General features: G+C 42.0%; 1 protein-coding gene and 1 long non-coding RNA gene across 4 annotated transcripts; one reads left to right on the forward strand and one right to left on the reverse strand.

Moving 5' to 3' along the window:
- Positions 1–189: 189 nt before the first annotated feature.
- LOC143369262 (prostaglandin E2 receptor EP2 subtype) lies at positions 190–14,302 on the reverse strand. 3 transcript variants are annotated; one of them, XM_076812988.1, is made up of 6 exons: positions 13,239–14,302; positions 12,719–12,958; positions 4,965–5,139; positions 4,481–4,719; positions 2,492–2,720; positions 190–1,934 (listed from the first exon to the last, which is right to left on the reverse strand). In XM_076812988.1, exons 1-6 carry the CDS (start codon positions 13,437–13,439, stop codon positions 1,819–1,821), a joined length of 1,200 nt encoding a protein of 399 aa, XP_076669103.1. In that variant the 5' UTR covers positions 13,440–14,302; the 3' UTR covers positions 190–1,818. The 3 variants fall into 3 exon arrangements, with proteins under 3 accessions (XP_076669103.1, XP_076669102.1, XP_076669104.1); XM_076812987.1 differs by having other exon boundaries at positions 4,965–5,142; XM_076812989.1 differs by having other exon boundaries at positions 190–1,977; positions 4,965–5,142.
- Positions 14,081–14,720, forward strand: LOC143369264 (uncharacterized). Its single transcript, XR_013085361.1, has 2 exons — positions 14,081–14,218; positions 14,295–14,720. It is a non-coding gene; the product is annotated as an uncharacterized LOC143369264 (long non-coding RNA).
- The last annotated feature ends 3,460 nt before the right edge of the window (positions 14,721–18,180 follow it).

Consider the following 18,180-nt stretch of genomic DNA (forward strand, 5'->3'; position numbering starts at 1 on the left):
CGTATTCTTAATTTTGACTTCTCCTTGGATACATTTTTGGGAAATACGGTATTTCTCACTGCTATAATTCACGGCTTTCCTTTGACTAATAATTCAAATCTGTGCTTCCTTCAGCCTAACTTCTCTTCCGTAGTGAATGCAATGCAGAGTCCATAGAAAACGGGCACAGTGGCGTTAATATTCCTAGGGTTTACTTGAAAAATGTAATTCAAATTTATTGATATCATTACAGACACGATAAGAGACGGTAAAATGGTTATGACTATGAATTACACCGGCTGCTATGACGAACATACAACTTAAGGTAACAATTGTTAAGTATGCATCACGAGACTACTGCTAACTCAGTGTGTATATATAAGTATATTTCCATCGTTGTATATTATATCCAAGAAAATATATGTATATATATGCGCTTTTCCCTTATGTTCTATTCGATAAAGTACGTTGTATGATTAAATATGCTCTAGCATCGAATACTTTGGTAAATATCCACTCTTAACTTTCGCCTGCATCTGCCGCGCAACTTGCATTAATTATTAATTCATTGACTAGACATACATTTACGCGAATGTCACAGAGGCGCGTGTCGAAACTTGCCCATCAGTGTTTCCCTTTAACTTATCCAAAATGTACTTTCACTGGTTTCCATTATAATCCTCATTCCGTTTAGATAATATTCATTGAAACGCCCAGCTTGGGCAGGTGTTCGCTCGAAGATTCAACGCTCACTCTCACTTGCAAGCTGCAAACGAGTAGAGTACCCCGTATCTCGCTGGGCATAAGTTTTGAAACATTTTAAAATTTCAACGAGTTAACAAGTAATGTACGTCCTTTAAAAAGAGGCTTGCACTTTATGCAGTAATTACTTCCTGGAATGTTATCAATCGTTATTTATGTTATTATCTACGTACATCGCTGAGAGATTACAATCATAAAAAAATAATATCATTTTATATAATATTCTTGTGCAATCTAGCTGAACTTCTTTATACAGATAATCACGTGTATTTCGCATCCCATGTTTAAAAGACATAAAGAAATATCGATACATTTGTCGTTACGATTAGTGTAATGATTTATACAAGTAATGAAATATATGTAGCAAGATCGAGGTTTAACGAACCTAGAGATACTCAATGGGAATTGTACACGAAAAGCAGCGAGGTATCGATCTTACGCATTCGTTAGTTTCTCAACAACACAATGTGCGATCCTCCTCGAAGAAGAAAAGGTTCCACTTTAAAGCCCTTCTATTTTAACTCCCTCGCTTTTAGCATTTAAGACTTCCAAGTAAAAAGAAGGTCCTTTTAAAAGAATGACGTTTCACGTCATCGAGTGTCCAATGACGCACCGTTACCGATACCCATCTTGCAATTATCATCTACTAAAGGTACTCGTACTCGAGTCACCAGTCACACGTTTGCAATTACTCAGCTGACGAATTCGTTTGTGCGTTATCAGGCGTCATTAGGGACATTAAGGACGAGACTTATATCGGAAAGTCTGAAACAGTAGCAACTCTGAAAATCTAAGGCAATAAGAGCCTACAATATCTCATTTCCATCAATATTCAACAGTCGGGATTTTTTTAACATCTTTGTCGTTTTCGACCATCCGAATGATCGTCGAATTCCCCAGAATTCCAGTGGTTCGATTAACGAAATCTCTGATCTCACGTTAATCTTAAAATACCGCGGTAACATCCTCGTGTATCGAGCGAAGATCTTCCGAATCTCTCGAACGGCCTGCAGCTTAAACGTAACTAACATCGTAGCTCTCGAGTCGTTTCAAGAAGATCGTTCGCTGAAGCCAGTCTCAGACGGACACTGCCATTAGATGGGGATGATCGTTCTCCTCGCTGACGGGGGTGGAGGGTGCCTCGGTGATCGGCGTCGATGGATCACCACTGCTGCCATGGTGGTCCGTGGTTCCTGTCAGGTGTCGAGACAGAGTCAACTTCGGTCATACAGATCTCTAAAATTAACTTGCGCTGATCAAAGGATTACGATCCATGCATGCAAGTAAAGATTCAAGCATCAATTATGTGCCTGGCTAGAGCACTCGATACTTTAACCGATAGTGTATCATTTTTTCCGTAGTTTCCATACTATGACAACAGAGGCTCAGAGACTCGAACGATTACAATGCATCTACAATTTCATCTCACACGCACGATCACTTCATTTCACGATAAATTTTGAGAATAAATTCTTATTCTCAGAATAATCTTCGACTAAAAATTTCGAATAAAATGAAGTTCCTCGAGAATGGCGAAGAAATTTTTGCTTGAAAGATCTCGAATAAGAATTGCGAATAAAATGAATTTATTCGAGAATAACGAAGAAATTTTTATCTCGGACAAAAATTTATTCGAATAATGCGCAGCTCTGTCCGCATAGCTTTCCATCTCGCTGACTTCATTCATGACACTGCTCGTTACTTCTTCTTAGAATCTTTTGCACTTTCGCCTCGATTTAACCACGCTTACCTGTGAACGAACTCGATCTGCTTCTGCCTGGCCAGCAGATCCTGCAGAGGGGTTTCAGGAGGCGGAATCTCGGTCGGGGCATCCTCAGCAGCACGTAGATGTACGGGTCCAGAGTGAAGTGAATGCAAAGAAGAATGTCCGCCGCCACGTGGAACAAGCGTATCACTTTTCGCGCGAGTATCGCCTTCTCGGGCAATCGCATCGCGAATTGTGCCAGTGGAATGGAAATCTATTGAAATAATGCAAAGACAATTTGCATTAACTTCTCTGTGCCACTTAGATCGCAATGAACTCGCGTTTCCGGGCATAAGACTGCGAAACAAAGAGAGGTCACACTACGTTGATACTAATAAAATCGCTTCTATCGCAATGATCACAATCGCGATAAATAGTGTCAGTCTAGGCAAGGAAAATTACATTCGTAGAGAAAAAAAAATTAATTACTACACGAACTACACTTCTTACGTAAGTACTCAGGGTTCATTGTCAGTGTATTATATTCTCAAAAATTCCACAATATGGCTGAAGATGTCCAATGGAGGGCCATTTTGATCAGAATAGATGTGATCGAAAGGGAAAGTAAATATTACAATAGTGCAAAATATTTGTCATTAGATAAAAAATCTTAAGCAATAGAGTTCTCATTTAGAATCATTAGGTTGTATAGTACTCAAATTAATGAGGTTCGTAACAAGCTTTCAAAATTTAGTTAAAGTTCATATGATTAACAAGAGCATTGTCAGTCATTTTTTTTGCTCACTAAAAGTAATTGCATCGCCATAAAAACTACCCGCTTCCACGTGTCTGCATCAGGGTCACCGGCAGTGGTACGTTCGCAAGGAACAACGTGGAAAATTTCCCGCCCGTTCCTTTAAATCGTTCCACGTCCGGTTCCAAGGCGCAAAGACAACATCGTTGCTACGAGCATCGATCGTTGGCGGATGTCGCGATGAATTGTACGTGAGGATATTCCAAACCGCATCGTTGCGTTTCGACCTTCATCCTTGAACGGCCGGAAGTGCGTCACTTTTGAACATTTGCACAAGGGAGTCGTTACATTAATTTCGTTGTACACGCGCCCACGATCCTTAAACAATTCGAAAGTGTGCCCGCGGAAACGGCAACAGGCACCGCTGTTTCAATTCCGAAGTGGCGCCGGCAAACGATCCGGGCGTTTGCGTGGGTTCGCGGATAATTCGAACGGTGAATAAGATGCTGAGCGAATAAGGTGATAGAGATGCAGATGGCTCGTGTGTATTCAATGACCGTAGCAGCAAGTGCATTGTTCGATACGATTGTATTCCCGGCGGCAGGATGTAGCGCGATTACATCGCGTTAAAAATTCAGGAATGCGGCTGTTCGGCCGATGAAAGTGATTCCTTGATCGACGTTTGGTTCGGATTTAAGGGCGACGCGTAACGCGGAACGACGAGGATGTCGATAAAGATTCGGAGTCTCGTCACGAGCACAAATTTCATCGATGTTTCGGCCACGCGAGAGCAAATATTATCGTCGAATCCGACGGCAGGCGTGTCACGTAAACGCCATTGAATCCCATAAAAGATTGTAGCCGGAAGCTTATGTTCCCTCTGGACGTCCTCTGCTTACGGGTTCGTTGCCAAAGTGTACCGCCCAATGACAATGGTCAAGATTACAGAGAAACAACAGAACGATAGTACCGAGCATGAATTAAACATCGTCTAGCTGTTAAGTGGGATTTCGAGGGAATGTAAATTTCTGCTCTACGGTAATTCAAATAGTTCAGCACACGTGTACGAAATCTGAGCTTTGAAGGAATCAGTCTTTACGATGGAAATGGATGGTGCAAATTTAAATGATGAGTCTAGCTGATTTGCTGAAGAAAATCCCTCCCACAAACGGTGGTTGTAATTTCAAAATTGAAAATGATTATCGTGATTATTAAAGTCTAGGAATAGTGGCCTAAGATTTCTTCGAGCTTTCTAACTCATAAGATACTTAATTGCTCACCATTTGAGGCATCCAACAGATGACGAACGATATCGACAGCACAGCCATCAGTCTCGCGAACGCCCTTTCCTCCGCAGTCGATACTACTTCGGGTGTTGGACCTGCCATCGTCAAAAGTGGTTTTGTTCTGGAAGAGGATCTAGTTACGCGGCGGAGAGCACCTGCCTTCCGACTTAGCCTGCTAAGTGCTCTGGATACAGCCAAGTTGCACCAGACTATTGACAGACAGAGGCCCGTACCTGCAATTCGACACGATAGAACAAACTTGAGACGCACTCGCATTGCAATAGACGAATGAATATTCTGTTAGTAACGCAAACTAAGCTGCGAGTTTGTTTGTTGCATTCCAGGAACGAGTCACACTAGTCGCTTTAGAAATTGAAAAGAATTTACTGCGAATATGATTGCCACGGAAGCTATCATATGAAAAACGGGTTTTCAGGGGTTGTTCATCGTCTTATCGATGGCAACTTTAGGTACTCACCGAAAACGAACCAAACGTAAGCGTACGCTATGTCAGCCGCGTCGGTAGCTTCCCTATATCGAACGCATCGCTCGCCCTTATAGTACAGACCGAAGCCCAGAACTGGCAGGCTAGTGAGTGCTAGGGCAACCAGCCAAAGTACCAGCATACAACGTACAATCACCGGATACGTCACCTGCTGGAGAACACACAAGTGTCACAGATTAAACGGCATTAGCTACAGAAGACGTTACTTTCTTGTACACGCTCTAACGAAGCAGAAATTAAAAATGGGAATATACGAGGCTCTGAAAGGAAAAAGGTAGTCGATTCGTGGGACTTCTTGATGGGCATTCGAATCTAAATATTTTGTTTCGTAGATCCTCGTTAGAAACTGTTGTATTCTCGTAGGTCGATTAATTAAAACTCGTTACTTTATTTTGTAATCGCCTCGCTTAGTAATCAACACAAGAAGTGCCGTTCGCGAAGTCTGAGGAAAATCTGCGCGAAGGGGTGGGGAAAAGAAAGTTGATCCCAATCCCTTAAAGAAGAGGGCTGTTCTTTGGAGGAACATGTCAGCTAAGTCCTTGGACACAGTAACTAATGGGCAGGCGCGTATGTCTCAGTTGATGACAAATACTGAGGGTATCTAAAAAAAATCTTCTTCTGTATTTCTAAGATATCCAGCACACCTCCTATGTTTGGCATAATCAGAATAATGTTGACACTTTAAAGGAACAGATCCGTGCCATTTAATTGGAAGCGTATTGTCCTTCGACGGTTGCTGCCTGCCACGTGCTCCCTTTCGATCCTTCATCGGTTGTTACCCAACGGCACAGAGTCAACGAACTTCAAAACAGTCGACGAATATTGATTCGATTCTAATGGGCCTCGAGCGAGTTTCGCGTGGCAGATCGTCACGCTGGGACAGTTTCGGCGAAGGGATCATTAGCATTTCCATTGATGACGACGTGCCGTTGTTTTTGCTCGCGTCTCGGGATGGTGTGCAATCTAAAATAGGCGATGCTTAGGGTTGCGTGGGCGTGCTTCTACGATTCTTAAACCCCGAGATAACACCGACAGCCTTCCCTCCTCTTTTAGATACCTTAGGGACGAATGGAAAGGAAAAGGGGGGAGAAGGGATTCGCTACCGTGATATCATTATTTACGCGGGGGAGGAATATTCCGTCATCCGATGAGCAATTATCCTTGACATGCTTTAAATTCAAACGATACACCTTGGTAAAGATTCTCTGAATGGGAAAGTCAGGAATATGTAATAATAGAGACAAACACAAGGATAATAGTGGCAGGTGGACGTCGCGGAGTCGTATCCCCTGAGAAATCAAAGAAGGGATGAAGCCTCGACTAACGATTCCTCGCTGGCCCTCTGCGTGGGTGGCGGAGCGCTGTCAAGGAAAGAGAATGGAAGGCCTTTCCACGTGGAGGAAGATATGAAGGGCTCGTGAACGAAGATAAAGCAAAAAGAGATACGGGAACTGTAATAATTGCATGTTGCGTAATGGACCTCTGCTGCACTGTGCTCACAGCTTTAACCCTTTGGGATCAAAGTGCTCTTGAAGAGGAGTTGGCGAGACGGGTTTAAAACCGTCGGGGTGAGAAGAGCCCGAATGCAGCCACTATTTTTCCTGCTTTCTAAATAAATTTTACTTTAACAAATTCTATCGTCTTAGCTTTATTAACGTTGTTGTATTAATCAGTTAGTGGGCATCTGAGACATGCTACCTTTCAAATTGCAATGTGAAGATCTGCTTTCCACTTATAAACATCGTAACGGCGACCAAATTTTCACCTTCCCATTTGAAAGTACTTTAACTCTGACGTAAAAGACGCGGTACTATATAAACCATCACTGTCAATCCATCACTTTCGGGGCAGTGTTCCTGGAACCTCCGAAGAGATCCAGAGGCCTTGAATTTGAAAGACGGCGAGTCGTTGTAGCCGAGAGATTGCGCGGTTGCTCTTTTTATCAAAGAAAACACTGTTTTCGGAGGAACTGTGTCAGAAGAGCTTGGGTGTTGCAAGTGTTAAGGGTCGGAGATTTAATGGTTTCTTCCTTGTATGATGCAACGTCTACCAACAGCGAATGTTTGGGGAATTTGGGGATTTATACTTTACGAAAATAATTTAACCTAGACTTTATTAATATCAGCAACTGCTACTCTTAAAATCGCAAGTTACATAAGCATTGAATAGAAATCTACTGACGAATGAAAGGAGCAGACGTTGCCAGCGAAATTTCATCGCTTGAAAGTGCGTATCGCTAAACTATTGAACTCCGAAGGTTAATCGTCCCATGATATTGTTGTGATATAGGGGAAACACATAGCAGATGGCAGATAGCAGCTTGGCCTGGATTTCAATTTAAGAGGAGAACGCATTAGCGGAGCTCCGTTTATGCCTATTTTATAGCAGAGCAAACATAAATTCTGGTAGCCATACTTTTGCACCATCTCACTTAAAACAGCAATAATCAAGCAATCTGCTTCAACGTAAGCGAGAATCTCGCAACCCATAATCGTAAATACAACTCGAGTGAGAAGCGACGTTGCTTAGACACACTTCTATACACTAAAAATAAGCTGTATACGCGCAAAGTATTCGTAACGGAGAAGAATTTCATGTTATGAATTACGAAGCCATTACACAGTATCTTCACACCAGATCCCTGCAACGAAATTGCTCTTCAGGGATAACACCATCGCGATCAATTGCGATTAGCGACGATAATATGAAACAACGTTACGTGTACGACGTTAGGGACCTTGTATTCTGTGCAATTGGACCACAGAATCAGCTTGACAGTGTCAATCACTTTTACTTAAGGACGATATCGCATTGTCCTGCAATTAAGAGCCTTTCGAACAGAGAACAGACTATATTTCAATTTCTAATCCGTGAATCTATACGTTGCCTGCATACAAATGTTTTCTAAGCTGATTCGAAATTGATTTTTTAAAAACACGAAGGTTATTATTATTACAGTGATTTCTCATTGTTGTATCTTTTAAAGAGGTCTCTCTCTACATTTCTTCCTTTTCTTCATATTTATAGAAAGCGTTCAGACCGTGTATGATCGAACTTCGCAATAACATGTACCATTTCGCGAATCACGTGACTGCCAAAAATTTAGTCCGCGAAACACTCAACGAACATCGAATCCTTGCGTAACCACGTTTCGAGCAGCCGCGATTTTTCACTCGTTAGCTCGGGATTCGCTTTCGGCAGCATCGTCGAAAGCGAAATGTTGGCCCCCGTTGATTCGCGAAAGTGCATTCTCACGTCGTGAATCACTCGTCGCTGATTTATATACACTCTTTTCGCGCTTCCGCTGCCAGGGTATGTAGAAGCAACCCAGGATTCTTATTGCTCCGATGTAAGACACATCGTGCGAATCACATAAAGCCGTGGAGAGATAATTTCACACGTTGCACAACCGGTAGTCCAGTTTACTTTGGCCGCGGGGCACTGTTTCCAGATCAAACGGATCATCAAAGTGTCGTCGGGACTGTGAATAACTGTTTGGAATGTTCCTATGACACTAATATCCTCTTTCTACGTGTATCTAGCTTTTTAAAAAGGTAGGTCGAAACTTTGGCGACCAGTTCCACACACATAAAAAAAAGGAAATGGTACATATTACATAATATGTGTTTGAATGAATAAGTTCACGATTTGTGACTCGAACACCCTTCGTGAAATTGAATGGATCAAGTTGCTCTGTTCACTGCAATTGATCATTGTCTCGGAGAAGCTGGACCGTTTGTGTCGTTTTCTGTGGGTTGGTAAAACCAGTGAGAAAATGGAGTGCACCAGTGGACTGCAACGTTTTAATCATAACTTGTGAATATAACGAATAGGGGTGGATTTGAGTATAGGCTAAGGCGGCTGGAAATTTTGGGGAGCGATCAATTTTAGGCGAAAGAAATTGGGAAAGGTTTAAACACAGTGCCTTGCGACATCTTTAAAAATTAACAATAACTCATCTGTGAGTTGCTACATAGCTTTGAAGTTGTCTCGACGTTTTTAAATTAAAGTATTTGATGACATTTCGCGGAAACGGCGGCAGAGGCTTGTTTGCCTAGGGGCGCCAAATCTCCAAATCCGCCCCTGATAATACTTACATCGGTAGGTAGGTAAACCTGTCTCTAAATCGCAGTGGACATGTCAACCACTCATTGCAAATTAGGTCTTTTGAACTCTGAGCCCATGTTTTGACGTCACTTTGTGATACGTCTTGCTCTACTAATCCACGGCTCAGCCACTTTATCATATTCGTTTCACTCTCTCTCTATTTTATCCTGTGCGCCTCTACCTTGGCCTAAGGTGAATTCTGTCGTGGTAGAAATTTATAGCGTTCGTTAAGCTCGAAGATTCCCAGGAGTAAATGGTAACGAGGAGGTCGGCTTTTCAAAGACATTCTACTTTCCAATTTGCTATGAATCGAGCATCTGATTGCCGTCTATTTTAGAGGCCTGATTAAAACGGTAGCACGATACACGTGAATTATAAAGAAGACTACTTGACTATATTATAGATTCGTTTTCGCAATGTTGTTGGAAGACAGTAGAAGCTTAATGAAATGCGACGACAAAATGTGAAATTCTATTTCAGATATTAATTTTTATGTGACACCATGCTGTGATGGTGATACCGATATATCATTCCATATAATCTCAATTGAATATTTTCGATCGGACAAATGCACCTTGCATTCATGAAAGAGACTAACAATGAGTGAAACTTAAATAACCATTGACAACTATAACTTACGACAATGATTTCATAAAATGAAGCTTCTAACTTAACAGTTGCCACACACTATATAGTATGAAGTATCGTGGCTACGTGATTATGGGCTTAATGAAAGCTTTGTACGTGCGAGGATACACGTAATTTAAGAATGAGACAAGAAGAAAGATTCATCGTCCAACTTCATTCACGGCCATCGAAGTGTGGTTTTACGTTCAGTGCTGGATTAACCAATAAGCAAAATAAGCACGTGCTTAGGGCATCAGGAGAAAAGGGGGTACCATGGAAATTTTCTGAATTTTAAAATCTAACTTTTGTTACAAATACTTAGCCAAATTATCAGCAATACCTAAGAAATCGGAGGTACATTTTTAGAGCTTATGGCCTCTGAGGGTCTTAATCTGGCACTGTTTACGTTAATTTCTCTCAAGAGACGAAATGCTTGTTAGTTGCTCCGAAACTGAGGCACAAGAGGCCTCTAGCGTCTTTAAAAAAGTCTTTAGAAAACTGAAGACCATGAAATTCGAAAGATCAAGCGAACCTCTGGCAAATGAATAATATTTGACGTTACGCGATGTATGAAATTCTTTGTGAACGGTGTTCATCTATTCATCTATTGGAATTAATGGAGGTGCGACTGTTGGCCATATTTGGGTCACAATGTTCACCCAGTGGAGACGCATACAATTTGTAATCAGCATCAAACAAAAACGTATATCTTGTTTATATTGTAAACATGATGTCTGGCACGCTCGAAACTTGTAGCTTTTCCATCGCAATGCCAATTAGGCGTGGTGCCCACGAGCACGTAGCCCCTTCCATTTCTCAGAAATAGTCTTAACGCTTTTCGGTGGCTATCGTTCGCTATCATTATCGCGAGAATCCGAAACGCGCTCCAGCTTCGGTGACCCATGACCTTCCTTAATCGGGACTCCCCGATTGACGTGAAAAATCTCGGCGGAGAAAGTATCTTTTTAAATCGCGAAATTTCTGAAAACGGGCTCAAGAGTAGCTGATAATAATTGACAAGCTTGTTTACTATTTTTATCGCATTTAAACACATATTTTTGAAGGAAAGTTCTAAGAATCATGAGCAATGTCAGACAGATTGATATTGTGCCACTTTGAGGGCAATGCTATTCGAGATGGTGGACCTTTAGCTTTTCGTTCCTTGGCTCTGAATAACAACCGAAAGTTGAGGACGTTGACACGTCAGTACGCATAAGTTTCGCATTTTCTTCATCGAACAGCGGCGTACATTGCGTGCCAATAATCTGTATTTAATTTTATTTTATTCTACTTTAAAACCATATCAGACCCACGCGCGATTATTAGAAACAGTAGAACACTGGGAAAAGAACCGAACTTGCGTATTTTGTCATCGCGAAAAGCCACAAACTCTGTGAATAATTCGAGCAGGTCAAATATTCAAATCGCAGCAACGAACAGAAATATTTTTGGAGTTACTCGAAGCATTACTCGAACAAATGACTATTCATTGATGTTTAGTAAGACGAGTTGTATTTTACTCGATTCTCAAACACTGGGACAGAATTAAGCGTCTGAGTATCGCGTAAGATTGTAAGAATATTTTTAAAAAATACTACATTTACGTGAGCAAAAATGAGAGGTTTGAGAAATCAACGCATTTAATTTTTAGTCTACTCTCTATCCAGAGTTCTATTTAAGCTTGAAAAATAATAAAAAAAAGTTCTGAAGTTTCTTTCCGACTGTCTGTTACATATTGCAGATTACAGCTATAGAGGAGGGAACTAAATGGAGTGATGTTTCGGCAACAGAATTATGTTGCAGCGGTAGCTGCTTCAGGGTCAGTTTAACTAATTGCTTCCGCTGCATCTTAAAAGGACACAAATGGATAGGAATGCATCACCCGGCACATCTAAACGACAGGCTTAATATTCACGTGTTGTCCATCCGATATTTAGATAAAACGTCTGCGGGATGTTGAGAATTTCAAATCGAAGGTCGCCAGTATCGCCGATTCTAACAGCGAAATGTATTTAACGCAAACGGATGATACTGTGCTACAGAATATTCATGATGTCATTATTTCTGAGTAAAGCGATAATTTAATTTAATCAACTCTTTTTCATTTCGTTAAGAAAAATGAGACTCGTTGAATTTAATGAAAGAGCCACAGAAAACCTGCCCAATTAACTTTTATTAATAACTAAATCTGCTCTTCGAATATGACGTCTTCTGATTGAGCTTCTTTGAGTAAACAGTATTATATCAAAGAGCAATGTAGCAAAGCGAACGACAATGTACGTTCGCTTTTTATTTCGTTAACGATTCACATAAATGTTCGACGTGATTTGAAGTTCCTTAATATTACGATCTTCATTGACAAGCGTGGGCAAATGTTTCCCTATGTTAACTCGAGGCGTACACCAGTGTCAACATGGCGTTAAGTAGTATTGTCAATTTCGACTGGCTTTATACGAATTCGAGTGAATGATGTCCGGTAAAAAATGGGTCAGGTCCATGCGTGAAATATGTACGTAACGTGACCCTTATCACGTAGAGATAAAACCCGTGGAGATTGCTCAATTGAGGAAACGTCTTCTTTTTCGCCCGCGTATATTTATGGCTCACAAATTTTCTGGCTAACTTTTACGACCAAAGAAGGCGGTAGCTTTTCTGGAGCTTACAAAATGCCACTTCTGGAATCCTTGATTTTGATAGCGTAACTTCATTCGAGACCAATAACTGTGTCGAATGGCATTGCTTGAAGCTCGATTTACTTCAATTATTCAGAAATGCGATAATAATTGTTTTCGAGAGTGTAGGACTTACAGACATCAATTCTACACGGTTAAAATTCTGTCTGAACATAATTGGAGAATGAGTAACGTTTGACAATGGGAAGGTGAAGACAAAAGAAGATGAAGTTTCCTGAAGAAAGGGGCCATCCCATATCGGTTGAAGAAAGGCTGCATTTGGAAGCCTACAAAACAGGGTTATCAAGGATCTTGACTCACCTTCTGATAAACGAAGGGCCTGGTCAAGGCCAGCCACCTTTCAGCTGCCATTACGATGGCGACGCAACCGCTGAACAAACCGAACAGCCTCCAGACGACACGCAGGGAGCAAAACCCTCTCGTGGAAATCACGCTGCCCACGTAAATGGTGATGTACATTTGCACCAGCATCCCCAGCAACGCGACAAGATCGTTGGTAGCCAAACAGCGGAGCATCAGTAAGTGTTTTCGATTTCTCCTCTGCAGGAACGATACATTCTGTTTATTACATAATTTCCCATGTTTCTTTAACTGTCTCCTATGTGTCTGAAGTTTGAAATTTCTTAATCGCCCCTTATTATTTTCATATCTATTATATCACAGACTTTCATTTAACTCAATTGCTACATTCAAGAGTACTGTCACGGATAATTCCAAGGTCCCAGATATTTAAACCCTCCCGCAGAACTGACCTCGCTATTACTAATTGCCTTCCTTAATTCGTTATTGACAGTGGCCGATGGAAACAGGATACCATTACCTTGTCACGATGAAAGAGAATGACCAGAGCCGACACGTTGCCGATTACGCCCGTTATGTACACGAGGGTGAGCACCATCTGAGAGGCGAAAGTCACGTGTCTCTTAAGCGGGTTCGGAACAACGCCGGGCACCAACATCGTCGAATTCATCCCCATCAGCGACAACGTCTCGTTCCAATCCTCCGTCGAGGCGAGCGACATTTTTCCACGACTATCGCACCAACCGGCAAGAACGATCGGTGGACCGATCGTATATTTTCCCTCGGAATCCTGCGAGATTTTCAGCTCGATCCGCCTCGTGGACGGTCTCAAACGGAAGTCTGGGAAGCGTGATCAAGGATGCAACGATTCAGAGGCCCCATTGTTTATACGGATCGTTCACCCCGATATGCAATCAGTATCTTCGATCAAAAGCAACTGTAAACGCTGCCGTTCGATTTATCTTGCCCTCTGGTTTACGCAAATACAGGCTGTCTGAGGCGGCAGCTCGAGTTTCTCTAACTAGAGCATCGTCATTTCCCCGCAGCGTTTCTCGTTTGATTTTCAGGGGCTATCGCCGCAGTTATCGTGTACCTTTGGTACTCTATTATCGCGTCGCTCTCTTACGCTTTGGTGGGAAGCGCTGTTGCTGTTCCGGGCCTGTTCCGGGCGGCCGACTTTCTCGGGAAACGTGACAACGTCGGAGCTGGACCCTTTTGTAACGCTACCTGCTGTCCCCCGGGCCCTTATAACGAGCTAGCCAGCATGTGCAGCAGGCCACTGAGGGCACAGCCGGCGTAACGGATCGACTTGCCTTTTAACGATCGAGTCTTTACAACCGAAACTTCTTTAAAACCTGTGGAGGCCTAGTCTTCTTGGTGCAGGCTTTGCAGACTATCGCTGGAAAGCGTTCTTCGGCGAAGAATTTACGGTGCAGAGCTGCACTTGGAAGACCCTCCTAGGACTCCTTTGCTAGAGCACTCTCTGCCGTATATCGCGCGGTAAGTGGATAACAATTTCACCAATCTCTTTGGATTTAATTACAATTTCATTGGCGGTGCTGTTTAATGGACTTAGTTGATCGACTGCTGACGAAACTGTGCACCTCGGTTCCCTTCGAACCTCGATCACCGTCCCTCGATCGGGATCGCCGTTCTTGAAGCGTTCTTCTCGGTGGAAACTGTTGCCAGAGAATTAACGGTGCGAACCTGCGAATCGTCCGATCGAGCTTGAATATGTGGCAGAGGGATAAAGCGCCTCCACTGACTCCTTCGACCGCGAGAGTCGTCGCCGCACTGATCCAAACCACGCGGGCGCCTCCACTTTTGTTTACAATCGATGGATCATTGGCCAGTGCGCGTGCGCTGTATTTTAAAACCGTCGACTCTTTGGCGCCATATTTCTGGGACACCCTTGCCGAGTGACGCAGCCTGGAGGTTTCGTGTTCGATGGCTTCGGAGCAGGTTACGTAGCATCGTTTAATTAAAGGTGAGCAGGTAAAATACGATATGTAATATTTTCCACAGCTTTCCTTATTAGCAATAAGATTTTACAAGCAGGTTACACGACGTAAATACACAGACGAAAATCATAGTGATTCGCATAGAATTTCACGCTCTTAGATGCATTGATAAAAGGGATACCGAGCATAGATAGATATAGATTTCTAAGCTGATTTAGAAAACTGAAAAGTCCTCGTAGAAAACACTGCAAGTGTCTGAAATCAAAATTTAGGTATACTATGGTATTTCGCGTGGAACATTTGTTATAATTTCTTTTTAATTTTGCCGCTCACAGTGTTTTCTACCGGGACTCTTCAATTAACTTCTGGATACACGATATTGTGGACACTAAATATCCTCCGACTAGTCTATTCAAATTCCAAGATGAATAGTTTTATTTTAAAATTGTAGAAGTTGAATTCACCTTGAATTTCTCGAGGATCAGACTGTTCAATGTCTTATAATGCCTTGGAATAAATGCACGGTTACAATTATTGATCTCAACGTGACAATAAATTGACGCGTAATTTATGTCCAGTCTAGCAGATAAGATTCTAAAAATTGGCGGCTAATTTGCGAGCGCGTGAACATGAGCCTAAGGATAAACGCAGCATTATTTCCTCGGCATGCAGATAGTTATAAATAATGCATCGTACATATACTTTTCGTATACAAGGCGGCACGTTAGCCATTCGCATCAATAAATAATTTTAAGCACGACACAATAAAGGCTCGTTGCGTGCGCTGAGCAAGCACAGTCCTCTCAAGGATGCAGGACACAGCGGACAGGGGTTCTATCAAGGAATGGCGATGAACTTCGCATGGATTAGCCAAGATTTCGAACGAATCCAGTGGTGGCGACATGATAAGCAACAGTTCTTTTCAAAGGTTTCTATCTTTTGTCCCTTTATTTTCATATTTACGCGAAATTGGATAAAATAGCTTTATATAATATTTCTAATTAATAGCTGGCCTAAAGGACATCGTATACATTCCAGTATCTCAATGATACTGAAACAATAACGTCTGTTAGCTGATTTTACATAACATTCACTGCTCCACTTTCGCAGAATTTGGAGAGTCGCGTTAATTTCAATAACTTATGCTTATTTTAATAGACTTTTCACAATTTTCATAGCACAATTTTGTCCACGTGGTGTCGCCCACCAAAACGGGGAAGAGCGTCGAGGAGAGAAAAAAATATCGATAGAAAGCAGGTCGTATGCAATTTGTGTCGCTGCATAGAGGTCGCCACGTGGTCGCCAGTGAATTGTCCCGAGGTGAACGAACTATTATGTGCCCGCGAGACGACCGATAATTGATGTCCTTTTTATCCAATTTACTGCGGGACACCACACACAAAACTTAAACTAAGATAAATATTACTATTACGGCATAGCAAGGATCGATTTCTCGGAACGTTATTATGTGACCAACGTCCGCACACTTCGCGCGCTTACGTTCTCGCCTTCCGCCTTATATCGACCAGTCAATCAAGCAAATTAGTAAAAAAAATTCACCTGAACAATTTCTCCATTGATTCCACTGCATCCACACGAGCTTCCATTCACTTATGGGGAAAACGTTTTTCACCCAATGTTTCGCTACGAAATGACGGATCGCAGTTCTCATATTTGAATACCGAGTGAGCCAGAGTTAATTAAACCTCGAACAGAGGAGGCAGTGTTGTAATCATTAACCAAAAGCTTCATCTTTCCCGCACTAACGACGAAGAACCGCATGCAGGACAGGATCGTCTGCTCTTGGAAACTGGCTCGAGCGTTATGCAAAGGAATTACAGCGATTAAATTGGCCGCGGAAAGCCGCCACCAAAGCGAGACCGTGGAAGATCGATTACAGGTCAGATCGCAACTTATTTCAAATTTTCCTTAGCAACGAATCCCTCGGTCATTATTTCCACTTGCAATCTTCTGCTATTATTTCTACTTTGGTTGAGATAATCAGAGGTGGAATTTCTATTAAATTCTTCCTTTCTGCAGAGCGAATGTTATTCGCATCAAACGAACGATATTGTGGAAACGATTTACAAGATTGCTGCGAGCTGCAACCGTAATTCCATTCGTCGTGAAAATACAAGTTGGCGCCATGTAATACGAATAACCAGATGCAAGATGAAACGGGAATCAAGATGAATTTTCTCCGTCTCGAATCAGCGGGCTGCGAATTCAATATTATTACTCGCCGAAGCGAAGCGGGCCTCGTCGAGAACGAAAACGGCGAATTTGCAGGGCAATTATAATTTACTCGTCGAAGCCCGTCAGCACATTTTCCTCGCCTTCTTTTCCGGGAACGCGTTCCACTGAAACCCATAGAATCAATTGATGGGATAATTGCGCGCGTATGGAGCACCCGCTGCGGCATGACGACCACTTCCCGTAATTTCAACGATTGTATCGGAAGGAACATCCACGATGAACGGCAGAAATTGAGGCGTTGGAATCGCTGGCGGCTATTTTCGATGCGGCCCGATCGCAGATCATCCTCTCGAATGCAAAACGCGTGTTATCTGCATTCATGGGGCAGAAGAATGCGACGCTTATAACGAAGGCTTATCTGTAGATGGATTGCTATAAACATACAATGGGTAATACGGAAACTATAATCAGGAAATTCATTTAAATAATTCGAGCCTGACGGGCGCCATTTTCGAGTAACGAGCGTGCTGCTTGCGATGCGTGCCGCGAATGTTTAATTAATGGTGTTATCGATAGCTGAAACATAATAATTACGGGCGATTAGGGTTAGTTTTTAAAGTTATAAGTGATTCATTTAGTTCGCTGAGTTTTGTAGTGCGTAATGTAGAATTCTATTGCAATTAAAAGGTTTCGGAATGTTGTTTTATTTAAATCAAGAATGACCAGGGTGTGTAAATTACGGTGGACAGTCGGAGAACAGGGTGATAATGTCAGAGGACGAAACGGTGTTCGTATTTTAGGGTGGAGAGGACTTAATGGCGGTAACCTTTGAACTTTCAAGATGGGGATGGTTGATTATTCTTTAAAATAGTATATTTTATCGGCTGTATGATAAGTAAACGATCCTGGCTTACAACTTCGTGATAAACGTACAGTTTTATGGTTGGTGGAGAGGAATGGTTAATTAATAATTAGTTCATCGTGTCATAAGGAAGCAATTTGTGTTTCTACGAGCTTATCAATGTTTTATTTGAATGAAGAATATGTTCTCAACAGCTGATCGGTCAGGCGAAAAATTAAACGAAATTCCTTGTAAAATAGATAGTGTATCATCTGACACATTTTTAAATTACCATTTAGTAGTTGGAAGAAGATGGCCTTTTGTTACAAATTTAAGAATTAGTAAACAAGCGACTATTCAAAGCGACAAACTTTATCGTCTAAAAAATGGGTCGCAATAAATTAGCTTCCGCAATAAGTTTTCTAAAGTTGTATGTAAATTTCGTGCATTCAAATTATTACACG

The sequence above is a fragment of the Andrena cerasifolii genome, chromosome 5, assembly GCF_050908995.1.
Source record: "Andrena cerasifolii isolate SP2316 chromosome 5, iyAndCera1_principal, whole genome shotgun sequence".
Taxonomy (NCBI): domain Eukaryota; kingdom Metazoa; phylum Arthropoda; class Insecta; order Hymenoptera; family Andrenidae; genus Andrena; species Andrena cerasifolii.

What these genes read in the sequence shown, in the direction of transcription:
- LOC143369262 (XM_076812987.1), bottom strand. Translation starts at nt 13,439, where the DNA reads ATGTCGCTCGCCTCGACGGAGGATTGGAACGAGACGTTGTCGCTGATG. An exon ending in TTACGTTTGGTTCGTTTTCG is followed by an intron (nt 4,720 to 4,964) that starts GTGAGTACCTAA and finishes GTCGAATTGCAG; the next exon opens with GTACGGGCCTCTGTCTGTCA. An exon ending in CAGATCGAGTTCGTTCACAG is followed by an intron (nt 1,935 to 2,491) that starts GTAAGCGTGGTT and finishes GACACCTGACAG; the next exon opens with GAACCACGGACCACCATGGC.